Here is a 25,501-nt window from a genome sequence, read left to right on the forward strand (position 1 = left end):
AAAGCAATAAAACTCAAAATCTTTAAGAACGAATGTACAAACTTGAATTTGGTGAGGAGCTTTTGTCAGTTTATTTACAAAAAAAAAAAATGGTACTGAAACACCTGGATCAAGATTTGTATAAAATTTTGTTTGCAGTCCGCCATGATCCTTGAGAAAATAAAACCAACAGGATCCCAGTTTTTTACACACACACACGCACGCACACACACACACACACAAATATTTTTTTAAAAAAGAATTAAAGCTTTTAATTCTTCTCCTGTGCTAGCTCTAAGCTAACAAAAAGTTATGCAAATCCTACGACGCCTTCTCTTTTCTGAGTTCAGACCGTCCCGCTATAACGACTGCAAAACTGACTTTCCGCTATATGCCTTCCACTCGCCTGTCCAAGTGTCCCCTGAGCTCCGGACAAGAAGGCCACATCCTGAACATGGAGGACACTTACGGGCTCATTTCATGCAGTCAGATTCGCCAGGGGAGTCTTTTACAGTAAACAGGAATATTGGACCAAAGGTGGTTTTCCACCCTTGAAACTGTTTCAGAAACACTTTGTGTGAACTCTGCTTGTACTCATCTGGCACATTAGGCAGGCGACAACAACCTCCCGGCCCAACAACTTCAATAGACAAGACTTAAACAGGGCTTGCTTGCCTCCCCCAAGTCTACACAATCTAGGAAAGGAAAAAAGAATTAGGATGAAGTCCCAAGTCCAGTTGTCTCCACAAGGGGCCCTACTGACACACTGCCAGCTCTTCTTGGATCAAATCGCATTTCGAAAGATCATTGGCCAATGAGATAAACTTCCATGAGCACCAAGATGACTATATATATATATATGAATATAAGGCTAGATAGGCACATCTCTCAAATATAAGAGGAAGCCAGTCACGAGAACCTGTTTGATGCAGTGGCAATGGCATTCCTTCTTACCGCCTCACTGGGACCTTCCATGGAGTATTGCTTTCACTTCATAAACAAGAGACTTTTTACCACTATAAAATAACCCAGAACACAAAAGCACTAGAAACAGGCATTTCTGCTTTAGTCAGACCAGTTAGAGTAAAAAATAAAAAGTAAAAAGCAGCACTGTATCTATGTATATATTTATATTTTATATTTATATATATATATGTATATGTATATGTGCATATATACACACACACTTAGCTTTTTATATGCCAGCAGGAGCAAGTAAACTGATTAGTTTACTTCTTAAAGATTCTACCATTGTGACAACAGCAACTGCTGAAAATCAATAAATAAAGATTAAAAAGGAAGAGGCTGAAAAATGGTGAAGTTCGAAAATTCTAGCTCTGGATTCAAAATGACCACTAAAACAATACACCAATTTGATCTCTCTAATTCCCATGAAAATATTATGTCCATTCACATTATAACCCTAGGCTTTCTTTTCTCCCGTATTCAAGCAAGAAGCCAGTTCAGAGTATCAGCAGGAGGGGAAGGTGCAGAAGCGTCTTTGTCCTGCGTTCAATCCACATTCTGCACCCGTGGGTCTGTGTACCTCCTCCTACTTGCTGAAGACTGGCCATGGTCTTTTTTTATGCTTTACAGATCTTTCAATCTTCAGCTCCAACAAATTTAGGGTAGGTAAATGAGGATCTTTCATTCAAGCCAACCGTCTGTGTGTATATATGAAACATACATATTTACAGAATTTTCCAATGTTAGAAAGGAACTCAAGATCAACATCTTCCCCTTATTCTTCCAGGATTTACTCACGCATTAACTCCCCCACTCTCCCAGATCCCCTTTTGGCAATACAGCATATTTTAGCACCTCACCATGTTCTTCCTCCTCGCCTAAAAAACACAAAAGACATGAAAGATCTCCAAGCATATGATTTCAAGGCAAGCAACTCCTGCTAAGCTCCTGACCAAATTCAAGTTATGTACTACACCAAAAGTTGAAACTTCACTTAAAAATACAAGGCTTAAAAAGGAGCTTCAGCAGAATTAGGGTTTCCCTTCTTTTTGTTTTGCAAGGGCATGAGACAAGATACCTGATTCTGAAGTATCTAACAGCAGTTTTTTTTTAAATTTGAAGATTGTCATGGGAAGAGACATGAGTGTGTTCTATTGCTCCACTTCCCCTCTTCCCACCCCCACCTAGTCCCCTGCCCAAAGAGCCCGCAGAGTGAGCAAACAATGAAACTGGTTTGTATTTATATTTTACAAGGTTAAATAAGAACAACAATAATAAAAAAAATTGAACACTATAATGAACAGTTTCCCCCCCTCTTTTTACATTTTCTTTCCAAATGTGACCAGTGTTGCTGAGCGAGACTCAAAATTACTGGCGATTGTTTCTGTACAGGCTGCTGCTTGTGACCAGTTCAGGTGGAGTTGGAGGCTGACGCTGAGGCTACATTATTGGTCTGAACTCGATCTGCATTAGCATCTGCAAACATCACAAGCAAAAACAAAGACACAGGGGTTAACAGACTGACAACTTGCAGTTTTGTGGACAGGTGCCTGGTCTGCCTCTTTGACAAAGCTAACAGAGTCTGGTAAAAAGTCAATTAAAAAATTGTGTACCTCTGAGGAAGAGGGCTCTTGGAATCACAATATGTACTTTACATTATGCTTTTCAAACAGGCCTGGACCTGCTGCACACATGCTCTGGATGGCAAGCACAGGTTTTATACATCATGCTCTCTGTCTTTACCAGATAGCAGTCTAGTGAAAACACCAGGAACCATCTTTTCCCCAATGCGTATGAGTACAGCTAGCAATCTATGGCGCAGTACAGAGTGCCAGGAAGAGGCGGCTGCATTTTGCACGGCGCTACCACACGAAAAAAGGACTGCTAAAAAGCGTCACCTTTTTGTACTGCCGCAAATAGTTTGCAGTGGTACGAGCATGTCACTGCTGTGCGGCTCCATTTAGATGCCGCACAGCAGTGACGTCATTGCTGTGCACGCTGTCTATTCAACACTGCACAGTGAGGACGCCCTCGTCACGTGTGAGGAGCGTATGGGTGGGGTGCCCCTCACACATGACAAGGGTGTCCTTCAGGGCCGGTATGTACTGGGCCTATGTCTCCTGATGTAATAGGGGATTCCAGGCAGAATGGAAAAGTGGAAGGAGGTAGCTATTACAAGCAATGATGTTTGGCCGTATCTGGAGTAACTAAATTAAATCAACTTTGCATTTTACGTTATTTAAGATTTAGGTCTCAGAAACACAACTTTAAAAAAACCCATTGTGACCATTATTACCATTATTGACGAGGAGACATTAAGAAACTTGCCTTTTTTCTAATAAACTGGAGGTTGAGAGCTGAGAGTATTTAAATTTCACAAATAGAGAACACATAACCAAGGGGGAGACTGCATATCAGAAATTGGACAAGTACCGTTCCTGTATAAGCATGAGTTCACTGCGCATCTCCACCTACACATCATTTACAAACAAATAATAAAGCACTAAATACAGATCTGTACTATATTAATTCCAATTCTGTGCTACTTTTTCTTTAAACAGTTACCTATCCATAAAAGGCTTTCTCCTCTCATCCCATGGCTTTCTGTAATTTCCTTTTCCTTCTTTACCATATCTTCAGGTCCCCAACCTTTACCCCATACAGTTGTGTATGTCTGAATGCTATTTTATTTGTATTTCCTTGAAGAAGACTCTATAAACAGACATCAGGAATTTTGCAGTATTTCTATTAATTATGTTTCCTCTTTCACCATACACATGGCACTGTTGGATACCTGGATGGTTTGTGGATCTCAAGGCCAAGAAGCTGATGCAATCAGGATGTCAAAGCTTGTCTCAAAATGCACAGCTCAATCTAGAAGTTTCTGATTTGCTCTACACAGGTGCAGAGCAAACACATACACATGAATCACAGAGACGATGAAAAACAGCTGTGATTATCTGTGCAATAAATGTAAGACCCACAACCTGGCATTTAGGCAACAGGGATGGAAATATTTTAATTCATAATGTATCTGTATGCAACTACACTTGTCCCTCCACATTCACTGTGGATAACAGCACAGGACCCCCTTGAATGTGGAAAAACTGCAAACAACAACAACAACAAACATGTTTTTACTTGGGGGTCTTCCAGTGCAACTCTGTGGTCAACATCTACCAGACATAGTATTGCGCTGGAGGAGCTACAAGGGCCTAGTGGAGTGTTCTTGCTAGGGATCTCTAAGTCCTTCAGTGCGATTTCTGGTTAAAGATGACCACAGATTTGTACTCTAAAGAGAACATAGTAGTAATATCTACGAATAACCAAATCGGCAAAAGGCAAAGCTGCAAATGTGGAGGGATGAATGTAACTGAAATCTGTAACATGAGAAATATGATTCCAACCTATCTTTAATGTTCCACTACTTTTGAGAATTAACTACGATAAAAAAAACAAATTAATGAGTAAGACTGAAGAGTCTGCAGTCACTCTAAGGTGGTCAGTGAAATGCCTGTATTTGTCTCAAGAAAAATATGTTAGTCACAAATGTAGTCTCACCTGAGGCTACTGGAGCATTTGTAGGGGTTGAAGCAGCTGCTTGATTTCGAGCATGAGCAGGTATGAGGGTCGAAGCCAGAGATGGATTACTTGACAGTTCTAGGAGGAAGTTGGAGACAGTTATTATAACCAGCACATAGGGAGGAGACTCTGCCAGCAGGTTTCTTAAGTGCAGCCATGAATGAAAGGAAGGCCTCTGCAAAGGTCACCATCAGTACTTTCTTATGCACTAGTAGTTCAAAGTCTAACTGGAAAAGTGTGATTCAGAGAAAAAGAACTATCATCACAGTCGGAAACAACTTTGGGCTTGTCCAAGTCTATCCTGTGAATATATTCCTTTGCACTTTTCTTTTTTATTATCATTATACGGTGCCACCACTGTATATGAGACTTCATAAGTAAAAGAACAACAAAAGATAGTTCATTTGTGAGGTTTTTGGGCTAAGAGGCTGTGTTCTCAAAGAGTTTATTTCTGACGTTTCACCAGGAGCTGCGGTTGGCATCTCTGGAGAATACTGGTATGGAAGAGAGTGGAGTACAGTATATATACTGTTGATTGAGAGGAAGCGCTTTACATGTTGATCTATGTATTCTTCTGTGGTTGAATGGCAAGGCCTCAGGGTGTCTATTCAATTAATGATCCATTGTCTGCTGGGAAACCCCCCTCTCATGATCGCAGGAGTCTACTGCATACTGTGCAGCTGTGGACAAGTCTACATAGGCACCACCAAACACAGCATCCAAACGTGAATCAAGCAACACGAGAGACACTGCAGACTGTGCCAGCCAGAAAAATCAGCAGTAGCAGAACATGTTATAAACCATCCTGGGCATAAAATGCTGTTTGAAAACACTGAAATTCTGGACCATGCCAACAACTGTAAGGTCAGAATGCACAGGGAAGCCACTGAAATCTATAAACAATTTCAACAGGAAAGAAGAAACCCTTAAATTAAACAAAGTTTGGCTACTAGTCCTGAAAAACACCAAAATCAAGACCCAGCCCATGCAAATGACAACCACCCATTGTGGATGGAAATGAAAACCATCCAGTCTGTGGATCATTAATTAAATGGACACCCTGCCATTCAACCACAGAACACAGCCTCATCGCCCAAAAAACACACAAAAAACCCCAACAACAACAAGAGTTCCCTGCTCTCAGGCTTTACCATTTTTAACTGAAAAGGTATTTTTCTGTGCTATAACAAAAAAATAGGGCTCAGATCACTTTTCTTTTAATTTCAGATTACCCCTTGTTATCAATTTTCAAATACATTTTAAAGTGTGCCTATATATTTATTATTTATTTATTTATTTAGGTATTTATACCCTGCCCTTCAGCCCTAATGGCTATCAGGGTGGCTTACAATTATTATTTTTAATCAGACAGTTCCCTGCCCTCAGACTTACAATCTAAAAGACACGAAACAAAAGGAGAAGGGAATTGTGGAGGGAAAAGGGATGAGGTCCAGTGGTTCTTCTCTCTCTCTGAGGCCTGGACCAAGGCAGATGGATTGGAGGGAGGGCTCTTCCTTCTTCCAGGCAAGTCCTGATGGAGCTGGGCCTGCCTGGTGAACTTATATACCAACTTATCTCAAATGTACACTGAGTTTCTGGCTGATGGAATTGTGACATAATAAAAAATGCACAATTTACACCAAACATTTTGAGAAAAAATGGAGAAAATACTAAAAGACATGTCCATAGGACTGTGAAGCATTACAGAAGATAATCTTACTTTGCCACCAGCTAAAATAAAGCAGCTGAAACAATATTTGTGTTGTTCTCAGCAACAGTAAAAGTCAACTGGTGCAGACTGGCCCTGGGCATGTGAGCTTCAAAAGAACATTTTAAGGTCTTTATAACATTTTATGTTTGCATCCTTAGCCTGGTAATATTAACCTGAGAAAACCTACAGTAAGCCCATTTACTATGTTAACAATTTCTATCTTAACACTGCTTGTTAAGAAACATCTTGCTGGGGGATTATGGGTAGCTCAGTTTTTAGTTATGTAATTGCATAAAATATAGAAATTAGAACTTTTATGCAAACAAAAAAAATTCTAGCAGAAACAATTTAAAACTGATTACTTAGCATCTTCATAGCAATATAAATGGCTTTGATTTTTTTTATAGCAACTTAAAATAGCAGGAGAACAGGAACTCTCTTATTACAAAAATGGTTAGAAAATACTGCTTATTATTATGGTTCATGACTTCACTCTATACCAGTATTCTACAAACTGTGCTCTTTAAGGGATTTTGGACTTCAGCTCCCAGAATCCCAGACTATTGGCCAACATGGCTGAGTACAACCTCTCATGACAGGTATCCATGTTTTCACTTACTCGTGATCCATGGCTGCTGCTGCCACAAGCCAAAGTTCTTCCTCTTCTTTTCCTAATGCCAGGCTGCCAGGCAGGGAAGCAGTACCACTGCCCAGCTCCTCCTCCTTTATCCCCACATGTCCCTCTTCATACTCACTTGTCATGGGATGAGGACAATGGGGAGCTGCCCAACTGCTACCATCTCACTTTGTGCAGCAGCCTGCTGTCTCTGGTAAGTGGTCCTCAAACAAGGAAGGAAACAAACAGTCTTTCCTCCACCAAGAGAGGTGTGGGGTACTGGCTGCACATAGCCATGCACCTCTCTTTGTGACACAAGGAAGGCCAGCTGATGCTCCCAGAGTGACTGGATGCAAAGGGAGCAATGGCCTTCTCTGCATCATTGCTAATTGTGACTGAGTAGCCAGCCATCCTTCCTTCCTTCTGTTCTCCTATGTGAGACTGCAGCACCCGCCAGTAAGAGAAGCACATGGCTTTCTATGGCCAGCTCCCCTCCCCCAGCCGAGAAGCATGAACTGGAGGCAACAGTGAGCTGGACCCGGTAGAGGCAGATGCTGCTGGCATCTGCCCTGGTGGCACAGTGATTAAATGCCAGTACTACAGCCACAAGGTTATGAGTTCGATCCCAGGCAGGGCTACAAGGTCCATTCAGCCTTCCATTCATTTATAGCTTGGTAAAATGAGTACCCAGCTTGTTGGAAGCACTTGGCTTTCACATTGTAAACAGCTTCGAGAGTGTTAGTTCACTGATAAGCAATACAGAAATATACTTGCTATTGCTGTGTAAAGTTGTAAGTGGCAGAAGCAGCAAGAGAGCAGACCCTCATTGTCCTGTGACTAGCAATGACGGAGAGAGGAGTGTAAGGAGCTCAGGAGGGAGGCCTGGCAGTAGTGCTGCCTCCCTCCTTCGCTGTCTCACCCAACTTGAGGTTTGCTGCTATCCAGTTTTGTGTATCTGCATAAAGTCCAGAAATATATCCCCCGTGGATACAGGGGCTACTATGATACTTATAAAGTAAGAAAAAAAAATACAAGCATAATCATGACTGAGGAGGCTGTTTGAATTCACTATTAAAATAACAGTAGAAAAAAAAGGGCCAGAGCTATGAAGGGCCAATGAAGACCCGATCACTCCAAATGTCCCTCTGCCCTCCCAGCAGCAATGTGCTGGTCACTCGTCTCAGTAACCTACACCTGTAGAGCCTATGTGCATACTTATCCTCATGGTAAAGGTTGTGGAGTCTGTTTAATACAAGTACTACATATCCCCTACTTTTTATGAGTTTACAATTTGATGAGTAACCACCAGTAGTGTACCATGAGGTCTTCTTATTTTTGTCCCTCAAAGATTTTTCTGGGAATTGAACTTCATCAGCCAATGCAATTACAGTGGACCCTTGTTATACACTGGGTTTTGATTCCAAGATCCCCTGTGGATAACAAAATCTGTGTATGCTCAAGTCCCATTGAATATAATGACACAGCAAAATGGTGTCCCTTATAAAAAATGGAAAATCAAGATTTGATATTTGAAATTTACACTTTTTTTTAACATTTTCAAACTGTGGATGCTTGAATCTGTGTATTAAAAAAATGGGGTATAAGAAGGGCCAACTGTATTTTACCATATATACTCATCTATAAGTCTAAACATTTATGCCCAAAAATTGACCCCCAAATACGAGGTCAACTTATTAATGGGTCACTATAGTAATGTGGCAGCAACACTTTCAGATTTCCCCCTCTCTCTCTTGAGCCAAACAGAAAGAGTCCTGGGTGACTGACTGATATTGCTGTTTAAGAGTTGTTCTCCTGCTCATGTGTCTGACTGAAATGAAGGCTGAACCGATGAAGCAAAATGCCTCAATGAGAGTCTCTCTTGCCATATGCACACATACACACACTGAAGGAGCCTCCAAGCTTTACCCTCAACCTATCCATGGGTCATGGCAAAATCCATAATTTTGGCCCCAAAACCTGACCTCAACTTATACATGAGGTCGACTTATGGTAGAGTATATATGGTAAGTATCTTTTGGGGATTGTTGTGCTAGGTCAAAAAGTAAATCTAGCACCTCCTTTGCCACAGTGATAGTAATAGTTGCAGTAACAGCAACAGCAGTAAATTGTTGTTGTTGTGTACCTTCAAGTCATTTCTGATTTATGGCAACCCCAAGGCAACCCTACCATTGGGTTTTTTTGGCATGTTTCTTCAAAGGGACTTTGCCATTGTTATCCTCTGAGGCTGAGAGAGTGTTTATTTACATGGCTGTGAGTTTAGTGGTGGGTTTACATAGCTGATCCTGGATTTGAGCACTGGTCTCCTGGGTCACAGTTGAAAACTCAAACCACTACACCACACTGGCTCTCTAGCAGCAGTAACAATAGTAGTATAAATTAAAACAACATTAAGGTGTGGATTTCATAGGTTTTGGCCCTTAGGAGGTACTTGGAATAGAAATTTTAGTGGCATAACTTTACTTGCCTAGATTTTTGTGTGTCTATTCCAACGAACTAACAAGCCTTCACTTTATCCCTGGTAGCCATTCAGCTCTATGGGAGTCCTGGAGGTTAAACTAACAACACGTATAGCAATACTGAGGGCACAGTACCAAAACATCATGTCTGTTAAGCGTGTGGCCTTTAACAGATACAGCTGGCCCTCTGTATCCACAGATCATGGCTTGAAAGGATTTTTTTTAATCCAAAAAGGAACCTTGATTTTGCATACAAAGGACACCATTTTAGTATGCCATTGTATATAATGGGACATGAACATCTATGGATTTTGGTATCCACAGAATTTGGTAGGGTTGGGTGTTCTGGAACCAAACCGCAGTGGATACCAAGGACCCACTGTACAGCATTGTATCTTGGGGAGGGCACAGAAAAATCTAAAAGGCTTTTGTTTTATACCCAAATAAATGCAGCATCAACATCTGGTTTTGCAAATGTATATACAGTGTGCCCGCATTATATGCGGGCGTGCTATATGCGGCTTTGAGCATATGCTCAAAGCCACACGGGGCGCATGGGGTGGCGTGTCCCATTCGCATGAATGGGGCGCGCTCCCGTGGCGTGTGCCCCGCGTGCACGAGCCCTATTTGTTTGAATGGGGCTTGAGCATCTGCGTTTTTTCTCTTATGTGGGTGGGTCCGGAACGGATCCCCCGCGTAAGAGAAATGAAGGGAAATTTATATCTATTTCATTATCAGCAACTTTGCCACATCAATCTCAGAGCCACTGGCAATAATCTTTGAGAACCCCCAAAGAACAGGAATAGTCAGTCTCAAGAGACTAAAAAAGAGCTAATGTCCCCATCTTCAAAAAGGGGGAAAAGCAGATGCAAACAATTACTGCTGGTTAACCTGACATGCTGTGGATGTGGCATATCTTGATTTCAGTAAGACCTTGGATAAGGTCCCCATGACATTCTGGCAAACAAGCTAGTAAAACGTGGGCTAGACAGTGTAACTGTTAGGTGGATTTGTAATTGTTGACTGGCCAAACTCAAAGGGTGCTCAGCAATGATGCTCTTGATCCTGGAGAGAAGTGACCAGTGGGGGTCTTGGGCCAAGTAATATTCAATATCTTTAACAAGGACTTGAATGAAAGAACAGAAGGCATGCTTATGAAATTTGCAGATGACATCAACTTAGGAGTAGCTAACACTTCAGAGGACAAAATGAAGCCTAGAATCACATTGGCTTTTTAAGCTGCAGCATAACACTGTTGACTCATGTTCAATTTCTGGTCTACCAGGATGCCTAGATCCCTTTCAGATGTACTGTTGTCAAGCCAAGGATCCCGCATTCTGTTTCTGTGCATTTCACTTTTTCTGCCTTACATTTCTTCCTTCTGAAATTCTAATCATCTGTTATTTATAGCAACCTTGAGGGATCAAATATTATCAATATGGTAAGTGTTCTATTCGGAACAGGAAAAAAGAAAAGGTTTTAAACATTGCTACGAGATGGGAGCCTGGACCAGTAAAAGGCAGTGAATACCATCCCCCTAGTGTGAGCTGGCTGGTGGAAAGCTAGTTGATCTGGGCAGGAAATTGGACATGCACAAGCTTCTCAAACTGGAGAAGGAATGTATGGGTTGGTGAATGATACTTGAGAATACAGGGGCTTATACTGATGCTTGAAGATAGTCAAAATGAAGATACTTGATGCCTAGGTTCTGGTGAAATCTCCCATTATTCAGATAGTTATTTTAGCATGACTGTGGCCCAAAACAGATGGCCACCTCAGGGACAAGGCGGGCAGATGATGCATGCCCCCAGAGTGACCAGAAGCTGCTCCAAGGCTGCCTAAGGTGGCCTAAAGCCAGCCAGCCAAAAAAAAATAAAATAAAAATAAATAAAAAAGAATGCTGAAAAGGTGCTTCTTGACAGTGGCCTGTTCTGTACTGCATCCAGTCGCTGCGATCCCACTCCTAGCCAATGGTCTGCTTTGCCCCTTTGTATTAAAGATAATTGACCTAATGAGAGTACTGAGTGTACAGTGCATCTGGGGGAAAAGCAGAGGGGAAAGGCACAGAGGGATGTGTGCCAACATAATGGAGAGGCAGCTATGATATGATGAAGGGATGCTGTCATTAGAGAAAAAGAGAAGATGGACTGTTCCCTAAATGTTCTGTATATGGTTGCTCAGCTATGTACAATTGGTGTGCACCTGTAATAAGACTGATATCATCAGTTTTAACAATTTAACAATGGTTGAAAAGCTAATCTAGTTCATAAAACAGGGAATTTTAGTCAGTGAGATGGGTCACACTGACCTGATACAGCTGTGCCCACCTGGATAATTTATACAGCACTGATATAGGCCAGAAAGTGAGTGGGGGTTTCTGTGACCCACACAAAGACCATTTTCCTCACCAGGAAACTATTCCACCCTGGCAGAGCCCTTGAAAGCTTGTTCCCTTGGTTGGGCCAAAGAAAGACTATGATTATTGTTGGTGTACTGCTCACTCTCTTGCTAGGAACATTTCTGGCTGATGTGGCCTGGAGCCCAGCTTTGTTGAACTCCAAAGACTTATCCTGGATGATGTCAACATGGTATCTTCCTCAACTGACTTTATGAAATTGATGGCGCTGATTTTACATTAGGTAACTGTATGGGCTGTGGTGGCTCGGCTCCTATCCAAATTGTACATTACAGAGAACAGTATGGGTAGATTCTATGTCAATCCACTGATAGCATTTCTGTGCAATATCTCAAGGAATTACTGTCTCTCTCACTCCATATAAATACTATGTAAGACTGCTGGGTATGGTCTTAAGGGAATTTGGAACATGACACCATCAGAATGGTAATGACATCTCTATTCCTCTATTATGTTTCAATCAGAAAATGCCACACCTGATCAAGATCTGTACAATGATGAACTGAGAGTAAGGGCTAAATGCTGAAACTGAATTCAAGTAAGAGGAAAACATGATGGGTGAATGCAATCAGGAATTAAGGGTATTCCCAGGGGGGTTGCACTCCCTTGGAATGCAAAATCTGGGGGTCCTCCTGATTTAAATTCTACTATTGGAAGCCCAAATGATTTCTATGATTATAAGTGAATTACTATAATGCATTTTAGGTAAGGCTGCTCTCGCTTCGCGTGAAGAATACATTTACTCGGTTGCTGAATGGGGTGCCTTGCCACACACGTAATGATGATAATGATTGTCAGCCTGTTTCTGAGAAACCTTATAAAACCCTAAGGCCAACTAATATGAAGGAACCTCTCTCCTTGTGCTAATCTTCCACTTTGATATTCAAAGATGATTGCACTGTCCACACTACAGCCTACAGATCTAACTGTAGCATGAAGATGGGGTTTTGGTGCAGTGGCAGCCAGCATTATGGAATGATATCCCCTCTGGAGAATGGTATTCTTCAATGATGGTACTTTTCATGTGCTTATTGCAAACATATCTTTTCCCCCTGGCATTCCCACAGTCTGGACTTTCTCACATATTACGTTAGCACTTCTGTTTCGCTTCTTTTATTGTTTAAGTTGGTGGAATGAACTACTTTAGGACTGTCACAAAATACTTCCAATAAAGGAATATTAAACTAAAGAGGTAGCATTAATTACCCCTGAAATACACAGATTCTGTATTAATATGCAGACTCTGAATTATCATAGACATTCACAAAATGGCCCACAACTGTATTTGAATTTGAACTGACTCAAATAACAAAATGAAATAAATCGTAAACCTAATATTGATAGCAAAGCCAAGTCTTGTGGCCACGTCTTGTGGTGGATCACACCTAAAATGAACAACACTAAATTCTATCCTGAGAAAACAGCTACAATGCCAGTGTCACAGAGAAGAACACATGCTTTATACATACATTCTTCACTCCATTCAGTCTGTCCCAAAATGGCACCACATGACTGAGCTAGCACAGGCAGGCAACAGTTTCACAAAGCTGTATGGTGGTTTTAAGACCCTGAAAAGAAAAGTTTCCTGCATCTCATTCTCACAATGGTCCTAAAGGCCGTCAACTTGTCTTTCTCACATGCCAGTATTTTGACTGAAGGCTCCCTTCTACTCCCTTTTCCCTCAACACCCCCTTGGTTCTTTCCTCCATCCTTAAGGGTGCAGTATCACTTTGGGAATCACTGATTTAGACTATCCAGAATGTTGCATTATTAATTCATGTTGCTTATTAAATGCTATTTTTGGTAAAATGTGATTCATGAAACTGAAGTGTCTGCTATCATTTTAAGATATTATTTCATTTCTGACCCACATAATCCACAAATTCTCTGTAGGAATGAGTAATGACACAGGCACCAGCAGACTGCAGGTTGTGTGTGTATGCGCATATGTCTCAACAGTCCCTTCTCTATCATGATTTGACTTATGACAAATAAGTCTGTACAGACAATATTTCTAAGCCTTTTCTACTACATGACACACTCTGACAAAGTCCATGCTTTGAAAAAAGACTGTTTTCCTATCCAATTGTTCAACAATTTTACCCATTCTTTATGACCTCATTGTTTGAGATGATGCCACATTTGCGCCACAGAAAACTTCTGGCACACAATTTTCCTCAATAACTGTGAAGCTACCTTGAGTGGTGAAGTTAAAGAGTGCAGGTTTCTCTCGCCCACTCGGTAGTTTGATGTTTGGGTCCCGTAATTCATCAAAGAAAGAGTGTGCACAAGCTTCCAGCGGAGTCAGACGCGCAGTGGGAGTATATTCCAGCAGACGGCTACATAGCGCTATTGCTTCTGGTGGAGTGCGGGGCCGGAAGACCTATGACAGAACATAAGGGAAGATGTCAGTACTTTTCTATGTTGTTGTAGATGATAGATGATAGGCGACTGAGCAGTTAAAACTCCTAGATTAAGAGTTACACTCACTGTTTTTTACTAACAACATCAGATCTCTAAAGTACTGAAACTTACCTAAATTACTAAAACTGAGTTATTTGCAATTGATTCTACTGTATTAAAGTGAAATGACAAAGGCAATGAGCAAAAATATACAGGGCAGATCTGAGAAAAAAATAGGAAGAGAAGGGAATAATCCATTTAAAATGTAACAGATACGCAATCACCCATGCACATGGATTGGAGGAGAGAGAAAACAAACGAGTTGGATTTTCTGAAGACAGTAAGATTAAAACAGCTTTCTTCAAATGGCTCCCTCCAGAAATACCAGACAACAACTTCAATCTTTTCCAGCCATTAATTTGTGCTGAGTGGACTGGTGGGAATCACAGTTTAAAATACCTACAGTGCACCAGGTTGGGTAAGGATGGATTAGGCCTTGTATTGATTTGTTCAATTTATATCCCACTTTTTCCCACAGGAGGTCAAGATGGCTAACAAAACTTTATCAATCTTTAGTCCCTAAAGTGGTGACTAATCACTACTTAAACAGTAAGCTGATTTTGGCCACAGATTTTGGCTGATAGACAGGCTGATAGTAAAAATTAAGGTTTGCTTGATCTTTCTATAATAAGTGGCAAGTAATTAATTAGGATATATTTCACATTTTTGGCATTCATGAATACAGTTGACGGATGGTAATGAATCAGCATGTTTCTTGCTATGAAAAAAGCTACTTCTTTCAGCTATGCTGCACATAATGCTGGGAAATTTTAAATCCTGAGATTACAGTGACATGAATGTTGGGAAATTTGATGCACAGGATAGAGAAAGGTTAGCATATACCATAACCAAAACCTGCCAGAATAGGTTTTAGAGCCATTAAAATTCAGCTAAAACTGCTCCAAAACATATTGAATAAGTAGAACGGGGTTGGATGCATATGCATTATTGTGCATCCTTATCATTTTGTACAATTTACTAGCTAGTTTAAGGTATAAGGGAAAGTCCTGAAGTAAGAATCAAAACAATAATTAGGCTAGGATAGGACAACAATCATAAACAACATTTTGCTACAGTGATCCATTGTTTCAGAAACTGGTCAAAGAAACCATACTGTTGCTGAAATGATAAATGGCAATATAATACTATTGTTAATGTAAAAGAAATCAATTGGGCCTCTAAAAACAGACAGGAAGTTAGTCACTGTCCTGATCACCTTTCTTGGGTAAGGAAGCAAGAATTACATACATTCTTGCTCCAGATGGAAATAGCCCAGTGCTGCTCTATCCAGCTCATGAAAACTTTTAGCAAGTCACTTTCAAAGCCACTGCTTTCCTTACTCTTACCTTATTGATCATCTATGCATGCTCAGTACCTCTTCTTGAAATCTGAGCATTACTGGTAGTTATCCTGCCTTCCCCCGCTTAATATTTCTTCTGTTCTGCAAGTCTGACACTATAATGCTATATTACAGTCTCATGTGCCTGGGGGGGGGGGGGGGTAATGGGGGGTAATGTGTATACACAGATGAGCACTTGAAGAATACCCATCACAGGTAAGCAAACTGTTCTTCATCATGGTCTCTGTACTTCACACTTATGGGTGACAACTGGCAAGCATGCCATTTAAGTGGATGGCATATGATCTCACACCAAAATAGAGAGGGCTGCTCTCCCAAATGATACATCAACTCTCACCCATACATTCAAAGGGTAAGGCTTTATGAAGGTAGTTGGCTGATAGTATGTCACAGCTCTGCATATGTCTGGCAAGGAATGCCTCTCAGGAATGCTGATGAAGTAGTCATGGATCTTGTACTTTCTTCTTACTCCCTTTTTTGCCATCTGGTATAACAGGATGATTGTCTTAGACAACCATCTTGCCAGCGACTGAGATTGTAAAAACTTTCCTTTCGTTGATCCAGAGTAACAAATACATTTTTGCCTTTTCTCCCTGGATTGTTATGAAAAACTAAGACCGCTTTTTGTAGGAATGTTGTTATCTGTCCTGAAAACCATTGGTCTCCATGCCACCTTTACATAAGATGAGTCTACTCTTAATGTACAAAGTTCACTAGTTCTTCTTGCGGTTGTGATCACTATGAGAAATGCCACTATCAAAAATAGATGGTCAACAATTCAGTTAACATTGGCTCAAAACATTGGTTTTGTTACAATAAAAGACTATAGGATGGAGTGGGCCGTATTGTGGCTAAGAATAAGTGTTGATTTCCTTTCAAGAGTAAGGAAGTTCTCTTCTAGTGCATATTTACAGAATGCACTCTATTATAAGACTTCCTAATGGATAGTTTCTTTGTATTTATTATAAGAAGTGTAATTCTACAATAGGTTCTTAATATCTGCTGGAGTTTGGTTCCACCCCCCACCCTACCAAAATCCATGGATGCTCAGGTCCCATTGTATACAGTAACATAGCAAAACAGTGTCCCTTATATAAAATGGCAAAACCAAGGATTGCTTTTTTGGGTTTGTTTTTTTTTAGGGGGGGGGGCATATCTTCAAGCTGTGGATGGTTGAATCTATGGCTGCAAATTCCATGGAAATGGAAGACCTACTGTATATACAGTATATCCCTTATTTGAATAACAGAATCATAGAGTTGGAAGAGACCACAAGGTCCACCCACTCCAACCTCCTTCTGCCGTGCAGGGACTCACAGTCAAAGCAACTCAACAGATGGCCATCCAGCCTCTGTTTTAAAATCCTCCAAAGGAGGAGACTCCACCACTCACCAAGGAAGTGTCTTCCACTGTCAAACAGCTGTTACTGTCTGTAAGTTCTTCCTAATGTTTAACCTGGAGAAGAGAAGCTTAGGTGGTGATATGAGATCCCTGTGTGGAATCTCATTTCCTGTGGTCTGAATCCAGTATTCTCTGTAGCAGCAAAAAACAAACTTGCTCCATCCTCAATATGGGACCCCTTCAAATACTTAAACAAGGCTATCATATCAACTCTTAACTTTCTCTTCTCTAGGCTAAACATATCCAGATCCCTAAGTCTTTCCTTAGAGAGCTTCATGGTTTTCAGATCCTTCAGCATTTTGGTTGTCCTTCTCTGGACACACTCCAGCTTCTCAACATCCTTTTTAAGTTGTGGTGCCCAGAACGGGACACAGTATTCTAGGTGGGGCCTGACCAAAGCAGAATAGAGAGGTAATATTGCTTCTCATCTAGATACTATACTTATATTGTTGCAGCCCAGAAGCATGTTGGCTTTTTTAGCTGCTGCATCACACTGCTATGTGAATTGCTACTGATTTGATTGCACATGTGCCATTCCCACAATGCCAATGTTAGCTACATCAGTGTTCCAAACTGTGTCTCTCTTTGTTTATATACCAATATCAACAGCTATGCTATTTGTTGCCACTTGTATTGCTTTCCTCCTTAGCAACAATAGAAACATCTTGACTGCTAGAAGTACAAAGGTACTAATAAGTAGGCTTGTCTCTTGGGTAGACCACAGAATCCTTATTAAGAGACCTTTGCAATGACCACCACATACTGTTGTGGATACATCTCTGGTTACTGTTAGATGTGGTTGTAAAGAACCGAATGGCGTGCCTGTTGTCAAATTTTGCATTTTGTCCATTTGAGACTGTGAAGCATTCAAGGTGGCACTCTCAACACTCATCTCTTTGATTCCTTCTTTACTCTGAAATGTGTGAGAAACTATCCTTGTAATGGTCCCATTCAGTTGTGCTAGTTGTTGATGCATCAGACCCAGTAGCTGAAGTATGGTTTTTGCAGGTACCATCTCTTTGTAAGCAGCTATCTTTGCCAGTGCTAATATATGGTGACCTTTCTCTATTAGTAAAGACTGCCTGACCTTTCTGGAACTGCAGTCTCACTTCTATGAATATGAAATCCTGAGCTGACTGCCAGAGTGACTTTGCTAGATTTACCCAGAGCCCTAGTTTGAATGAGAGTGCCAGTGTCATGTTGACTCAGCAGACCTGCAACAATTGTCTATGTATGGTAGAATCACCAAACGGTACTTAATTTTGCCACAATTACTGCCATAACCTCAGTGAATACTGTTCGCACTGTAGAGAGCCTGAATGCAAATACAGTACAGCAAACTGGCTTAATTTTTAATTGTTAACAAACCAAAGGTACTTTCTGTAACTTGCAAAAATTGAAATATGAAAAATATAGATCTTTTAAATTGACTGCTGCAAACCAATCTCCTTTCTTTATAAAGAGAAGAATATTGGTTACAGGAACCATCTGAAAATATATGTTATAGATCCAAGCTTGGATTTGCCCCTGATACCTTTTTCAGGCAGTGAAATACTTGGAAGTTAAAGATGACCATAGTTCATAAAAACAAAGCCCGTATTGTATGGGTGGTGTGAACTGGTATGCTCCTGATATTTGTTAAGTTGTGATGAGTTTTGTAGTCAAAAGTGCTGTTTTCTTGCAGTAGAAAACTTCTTATGATAAAACTTCTGCTGTCGAGACATAGGTGGTCTTTCCCTTGAGGTGCTCATGGTATTTTGATTTTTCGATGATTGCTGACTGCAGAGCTTGTAGTAGCAGCTCTGTCTAGACAATGGTTTAAGTTGTTGAGTTGACTCTGATTCATGGTGACCCTGCTGCAAATGAGGTATCTCCAAGACTCCCTGTCTTCCACTGCTCAATTTAAGTTTTGCAGATTAATGCCCATGACCTCCATAACTGAGTCCAGCCATCTGGCATACAGTCTTCCTCCTCTCTTTCTACTACCTTCATCCTTTCCCAGCATTACTTGTCTTCTCATGATGTGACCAACATACAACAGTCTCAATCTGATCAATGTGGTTTCTAGGGGTATTTCAGGCTTGATCTGTTCAAGGACCCTTTTTTGGCTATCCATGGTATCTTGAGCACTCTTCTTCCAGCACCACACCTCAAATGAATTGATTTTCTTTCTATCTGCTTTTTTTACTGTCCAGCTCTCATGTCCATACAAAGTAGTGATGGGGGAATACCATAGCTTGGACGATTCTAACTTTAGTGCTGAGTTGTATACTTTTGGGATCCTTTCTAGCTCTTTCATGGCCACCCTTCTCATTCCTAGTCTCGTTCTTATCTCTTGACTGCAGTTCCCATTCTGTTCATGAGATTTCTTCATTGTCTAGATTGAATTTATGTAGGTCCTCAACTGGCTGTATATATTCTGTTACTTCCATCCTTTTTTTCAGTTGTTGATTGTGATCAGTATCTAATTTATCATTAATTTTTGTACTTAATAGTTTTAAACCATCAGTTGGCATATCTTTAACTTCCAACTATGTCATGCATTAGTCAAATTGATATTAGCCATGAACACGTTCTAAGTACCACAGCTCTGGCAAGACTTTGAAAGCACAATCTGGTGCATGTCTGAACGGTTAATTTCCCACTTTTGCCCCCCCCCCCCAAAAAAAACCCAAAACAAAACAAAAAAACTGCTCCTCCCATTTTTTAAAAAAATAATAATCCTGGAGCAAGTGCTTAATTATAGCAACCATCTTAGCCCAAAGAAATAACTGAAACTGACCCATATATGCCTGGTGATTTCCAGTTTGCAAGTTAAGTGTTGATAAGGCACAAGCCTTTCTCCCCATATGATCTGATATCTTGCCTTCCTTGTCTACAGGCATAAAATACCATTTTTCCTCTTGTGATGATATCATAATTACAGAGTAAGTGTCTGAATCTTTTATGATAAATTTGCACTTTTTGGCTTGTATTCTGTACGTATTATCTAGTCTTTTTGTGAAGGCTTGTCATGATTATGGTTTCTCCCATATGATCTTTAAGGACGACAGTATGTATTGGATACTCCAGCATTGCACTGGAAACAATGATGAAATTTTTATCAATGATATGAGTGTGGGGTTCAGCTTATATCTAACTCTGATGCTTACTCTTCCTTTGTAGTCACTTGGTGTTCATAATTTACCAGTATTGTATTCAAGGATGTAACCTCTGCCTCTTTTCATGGAGGCAGTTCTCTCACTATACTCAGCTGAGCTCACTCAGCTGAGTAAGCTGTTGTTGTATGTCTTCAAGTAATTTAAGACATATGGCAACCCTAAGGCCATATCATGGAGTTTTCTTGGCAAGATTTGTTCAGAATGAGTGAATCTTTGCCTCCAGCTCAGGCTGAAGGAGCTTGACTTGCCCAAAATCACCCAGTGGGTTTTCATGGCCAAGCGGGGATTCAAACCCTTCTTTCCAGAGTCATAGTCCAATGCTCAAACCACTACACATAAGCCTCTGAGGAAGTAAACAGAAGTCTACAAAGCTCATGCTGCCAATTTCTTTATTTCAGTTAGTCTCAAAGGTGCTACAAGATCTCTCTACATACCATCTACAGCAATATCAATGAATTCTACCATATTAGAAGTAGTATCCTGTAATGTATTTTGAGACTTTAGGAATTTTATATTTGCTGAGCAAGATGAATTTGCATAAGCTGGTATTATCAATGGGATAAGGATAGCTGTTTGGACATCAGGCAGTTTTGATACTGTGGATATTTGATAGGTGTTCTCTTTGCATCTGTGAATAAATCATTTCTGGTGTGTCCTGGGTTGTACTCTCTTTCACAGTACTTTGGAGACAGTGCATTTCTGACACAATCTCTATGTCAATCACAGCTATCAGAGTATGATACAAAGGGCGCCTTACTTCCATACCAGTAATCCACTCTCCAGTAATTCCCACCCTAGCTGTAAGACAGTGATTGTGAATCTCTGGAACAGGATCTACAGTGTCACTCAGGGTACCTACATCACAAGTGAGATCATAAATAATTCTTTCTATAGAGAGCAACCCCATGCAGTGTTTCCAGTACCCACATTTAGATCTTGATGTTGAACAGCTAGATCTGTCAGTCCTCATTTCCCCTTGTGTAAAAGCTGATGGGTACACAAGGTATGAATACAGCTTTGTGGTCTCATAGTTTGAGCTGGACATGTTATACAGATTTGTGTTGTCATTTTCATCTCTATTTCTGTACTCAGATGCTGAGGCCACCATTGCTACTTCAGAGTCAAGAATGCCGACTCTGTGGAATTGGGAAAGCTCTGGATGAAATGTTGCCAATGGAAGTATACTTTGTACTGATGTAGATAGTATTTGTTATATCCTGTGCTTGATGATCTTGTTGTCTGCATGTGCTTCCTCTTTCTTTTGGTGTCCTTTATAGGTCTTTTCTTTTTCATTCCTTTCCTTGAATACCATCACTGATTCTTTAATTTTACCTGGCTTCAATACAGAGGTCATGACAGTGTTTTTAATCCATCCTTCAGTTTATGTTGCAGTAGCCCTTAGTGCCACATTAACAGATAGGAAGTGTTAATCATCCCTGCTGATTTATAAAGAAGATTTTTCTCACATGGTTTGACTCTGAGAACTATGTCTGCTCCTTGTATTTTCTGCTCCCTAAGTAAAGGATGTAAATCTAGGACACAGTGGCTCAGCGGTTAAGATGCTGACTCTAATTACTGTAAGGTTGGCAGTGCAAGGCCCAAGTGCCACGGGGCAGAGTGAACTCCCGTCACTAGCTCCAGCTTCTGCCAACTTAGCAGTTGCAAAGCATGTTAAAGTGCAAGTAGAGAAATAGGTACCACTTCGGTGGGAAGGTAACAGCGTTCTGTGCAGTCATGCTGGCCACATGACCCACGAGAGTTATCTTTGACAACGCTGGCTCTTCAGTTTAGTAATGGAGATGAGCACTGCCCCCTTCAGTTGGACATGACTTGACAACCTTGTCAAACAGGAAATCTTTACCTTTTCAGTAAAAAATGTAGAGCGCGTCTACACTGTAGAAATAAGGCAATTTTTCACCACGGCTCCATCCTAAAGAATTCTGAGATTTGTAGTTTTGTGAGGCACCAGCACTCTTTGGTAGAGAAGGCTAAAGACCTTGTACAACTACAAATCACAGAATGGAGCAACAGAATTCAAGTGGTATCAAACTACATTATTTCTACAGGGCAGTGCACCTGTGTCATTCCATTCTATTTCTTCTCACCTGGGCTGTAAAATCTAAATAGATATTGCAGGATTTGATGTTGTGACTTTCTTCCAGGAAAACACTTTCTGCATTTGCTACCAGCAAAATTTTATGACCGCAATCAGATGCGAGGCTATAATCCCCTAGAATACTGACTACTGAACTAACCTATTTCTTTTTTTAAAAAAGGAATGAAGTAAGCCTTCAGTATCCAAAGATTTTTTATCCATGGATTCAAAGCAAACCTTGATTTTGCCATTCTATATAAGGGACACCATTTTATGATTCCACTGAATATAATGGGACTTGAGCATCTATGGGCTTTGATATTCATGGGGTGGTCCTGGAACGAAACCCAGTGGATACTAACTGCTCACTGTAATTACTAAACTGCAAGAGATTAAAAATTATAAATGTCTAAATAGCATTAAAAACTTTTTAACCATGTCTGCTCAAAAGAAGGATCTGAAGATGTTGCCACTGTGGTAGACAAAGCAGAACTCAAGAGGTCTTGTACTGAGCATTTCATTGAGGGAGGAGGGTGGAGCAACTACCCAAAATGCTCAATTTCAAAGTAGGTCTAAGAGAACTGCACAGGAGCAGTCCTAAAAAGTGTGAAGCACAGAGGACAAGATGAAGAACTACCTGGTCCCAAACCTGCAAACCTGACAAGGTTGACACCAATGTAGCAGCGGGTAAATTTGTACATGAGAACCAGCAACAGGGGAAAAGAGGAGGTTTAATTATTTCTATTGTTTTCCCCCTGTAAATCACTAGCCCCATTCACCCATTTAAAATGCATGTTGAAAAAACAGATAAAAAGGGGTGTGCTAGCCCTACTTGTGGACAGAAAGGGAAAGGACTAGTGCATTCTCCTCTTTTGAGTACTGATTCAATACATTTTCTAAATAAATGAACACCTTCATACACACAACAGTCATTCCCACCTGCCAATTTCTTTCTATATACATCCCTGAAAACAGGGACTGGAACAGCATCTTTCCTAACTGCTGTAATCCATGAGAGCCAGGTGCTTTACAGACAAGGTATTCATTTCAACTAAAAAGGATTTGTGAAATTAATCTTACATTTGCTTTTTATAATCTGATACTACTGCTATTTTAGTAGCTTTGCTTGTATTTATATTGGTTGTTTGTGTTTCACCATGGTTGAAGGTACCTGAAGGTCCCACAGTGCCATATATATTTAATTGGAATTTATTTATTTATTTGTTGTTGTTGTTGTTTAGGCCAAAGTGGCAGTAAAACATTCCATCCTTTTTAAAATGTTTTATTGGTTTCTGAAGAACAGGCACATTAGAAACATGTTGCACGTTATTGTTATGGACAGTTCCAAAAATCATTGTAGGAAGACAAAATGATGTTTCTACCAAAACTCACTGGTGTGAGACTGCTCTCAATTAAAAAATTAAACAGCACATAAAAGAGCTGGGAGCTTCCTTCTGAGGATGATGCAGCCCAATAGTTGTTTTTTGACACATCATCCATGAAACGGAAGGCCCTGCTTGGGTATAAGACTGAACCTAGAATTCTAACAGGTCATTACATTTAATTTCACTGGGTAATTAAATCTCATCTCAAGAAATGACTGTTCTTGACCAGATAATTATTCTGAGTTACAGTTATTCAGACCATGGTCCCTGGATATAGTTAAATCTCTAAGTGTGAATTCTAGATGCCAGCAGGAATGCTCTGAAGTCAGTAAGTGATGGGCTGCATTGCACTATATCTGATTGCCAGCAGAACAGATACTTCTGGCACAGAAGAGATGCACTGTCTCTTGCAGCAGTTTCTCTTCAACCCAATCTTTTAAGAGGGCTGTGGGGGGACCTGGAGAAGAGAACATGGGGCAGAAGAAGGGGAATTCTCTTTGCATGAGCAGCAGCCCTCTCATTGCACCAACAGATGGTCCTTTAGTTTCAGCTTGGATTAACACTTAAGTCTTCACAACCACAACCAAGGAAAGTCAATATAACTTCACCACTATTACCAAGGTTGGGCTTCAACCTGGTTGTGGCTCCTACTTGCTGAATAAAATGAACTTGTTTTTCCACTTCCTAAGTTTTGGTGGTTTTAATTTTAAAAATCTTTCTAGTACAGTATTTCCAATATTTCCAAGAGGAATTAGCATTTCCCCCAAAGCTGAGGAAAACCAAGTATTATCTCATGATTTATTAAATAAAACGGAAGCCTGCCTTCTATGAAATGGGGTGAAAACATAATTATGTGTTCAAATACACTGGGAGCCGTTTTGTTACCTTTAAATTAACATTGTTGATACTTCTTTTTCTCTACTATCTTTAGTTGAAGTGTGGGAGGTTAATTACAAGACTACTGCTAGTGGTCAAGATTACCATGTCTTTTACCTTTTCCAAAGGTAAGGAAAAACTATTCGCATACGTCTCACAACCTACCACAGCTTAGATTCAAACAGATGCCTTAACTACAAGTGCCTATAAAGAAAGCTGCCCTTTCTCTATTAGTGTTTGGAATGAGTAATTTAATATACAGCCATCTATAGCAAGAATGCCAGAAACGTAAAATGCTATCTCCATTCCTCAGGCATCTAACTGAAAAATGGAGAGAGAATATTTAGCTGATTGACACTTGAAGTATGGGTGTCTGGTGTCAATTTTGCATCCTCATTTTTGCCTCTCCTCCTCCAACAACAAACCTGATGATATGAAAAATATTTATGTACATACCCGTACTCCTGAGGTGAAATGTCCTGTTCCTGACGAGTCCTAAAGATGGTAATGCAGTGAAATAATCCAAACAGGGGGAGTCAATCCAAAAGAATAGTCCAGCAAGTAAAAATATATCCAATATTATAAGAAATCCATGGTGATGGGGGAAATATTAAATGTTTAATACAATTAGAACCTTTAAACATCAGTCTTGATAGCAGCAAGTCCAACTTCAAAATTTTGTTTTTGCAAGGGTGAGGCATAGTATAGAAACATTTTACTTTAAATGTATGTTCCAATGCCAGTGACTTTACTGAGAAGTAACAAAAAGGTGAAATCAAATATCTATGTAAAAGTAAAATTATTTTGAATTTTCAATATTGAAATTTTCCTCTCTGTCTTGGATACAGACTTCCATGACATGGGAAAGAAGATGAGACATGTTCTCATACACAGAATACTCATATTTTTTCCTCTGTTTATGTCCCAAAATTACAAGGTGAACAGTGTTTTTGAAACCACCCGTATAATAGAAAGTTTTCAATTTCATTTCTAAAATGACCACTTTAAATTTC

The 25,501-nt window shown here is 40.2% G+C and overlaps 1 protein-coding gene across 1 annotated transcript in view; it reads right to left on the reverse strand.

Moving 5' to 3' along the window:
- Window positions 1-188: 188 nt before the first annotated feature.
- The window catches only part of GSK3B (glycogen synthase kinase 3 beta), a 107,274-nt gene continuing 81,961 nt past the window's right edge, over window positions 189-25,501 (reverse strand). The window contains exons 12-15 of the mRNA XM_042447743.1: window positions 24,945-24,983; window positions 13,944-14,130; window positions 4,507-4,605; window positions 189-2,421 (exon numbers count right to left, since the gene is read on the reverse strand). Of these exons, the coding sequence (XP_042303677.1) occupies window positions 2,357-2,421; window positions 4,507-4,605; window positions 13,944-14,130; window positions 24,945-24,983 (390 nt within the window). The 3' untranslated portion in view covers window positions 189-2,356. The remainder of the gene's footprint in view (window positions 2,422-4,506; window positions 4,606-13,943; window positions 14,131-24,944; window positions 24,984-25,501) is intronic.

The sequence above is a fragment of the Sceloporus undulatus genome, chromosome 2 (assembly GCF_019175285.1).
Source record: "Sceloporus undulatus isolate JIND9_A2432 ecotype Alabama chromosome 2, SceUnd_v1.1, whole genome shotgun sequence".
NCBI lineage: Eukaryota > Metazoa > Chordata > Lepidosauria > Squamata > Phrynosomatidae > Sceloporus > Sceloporus undulatus.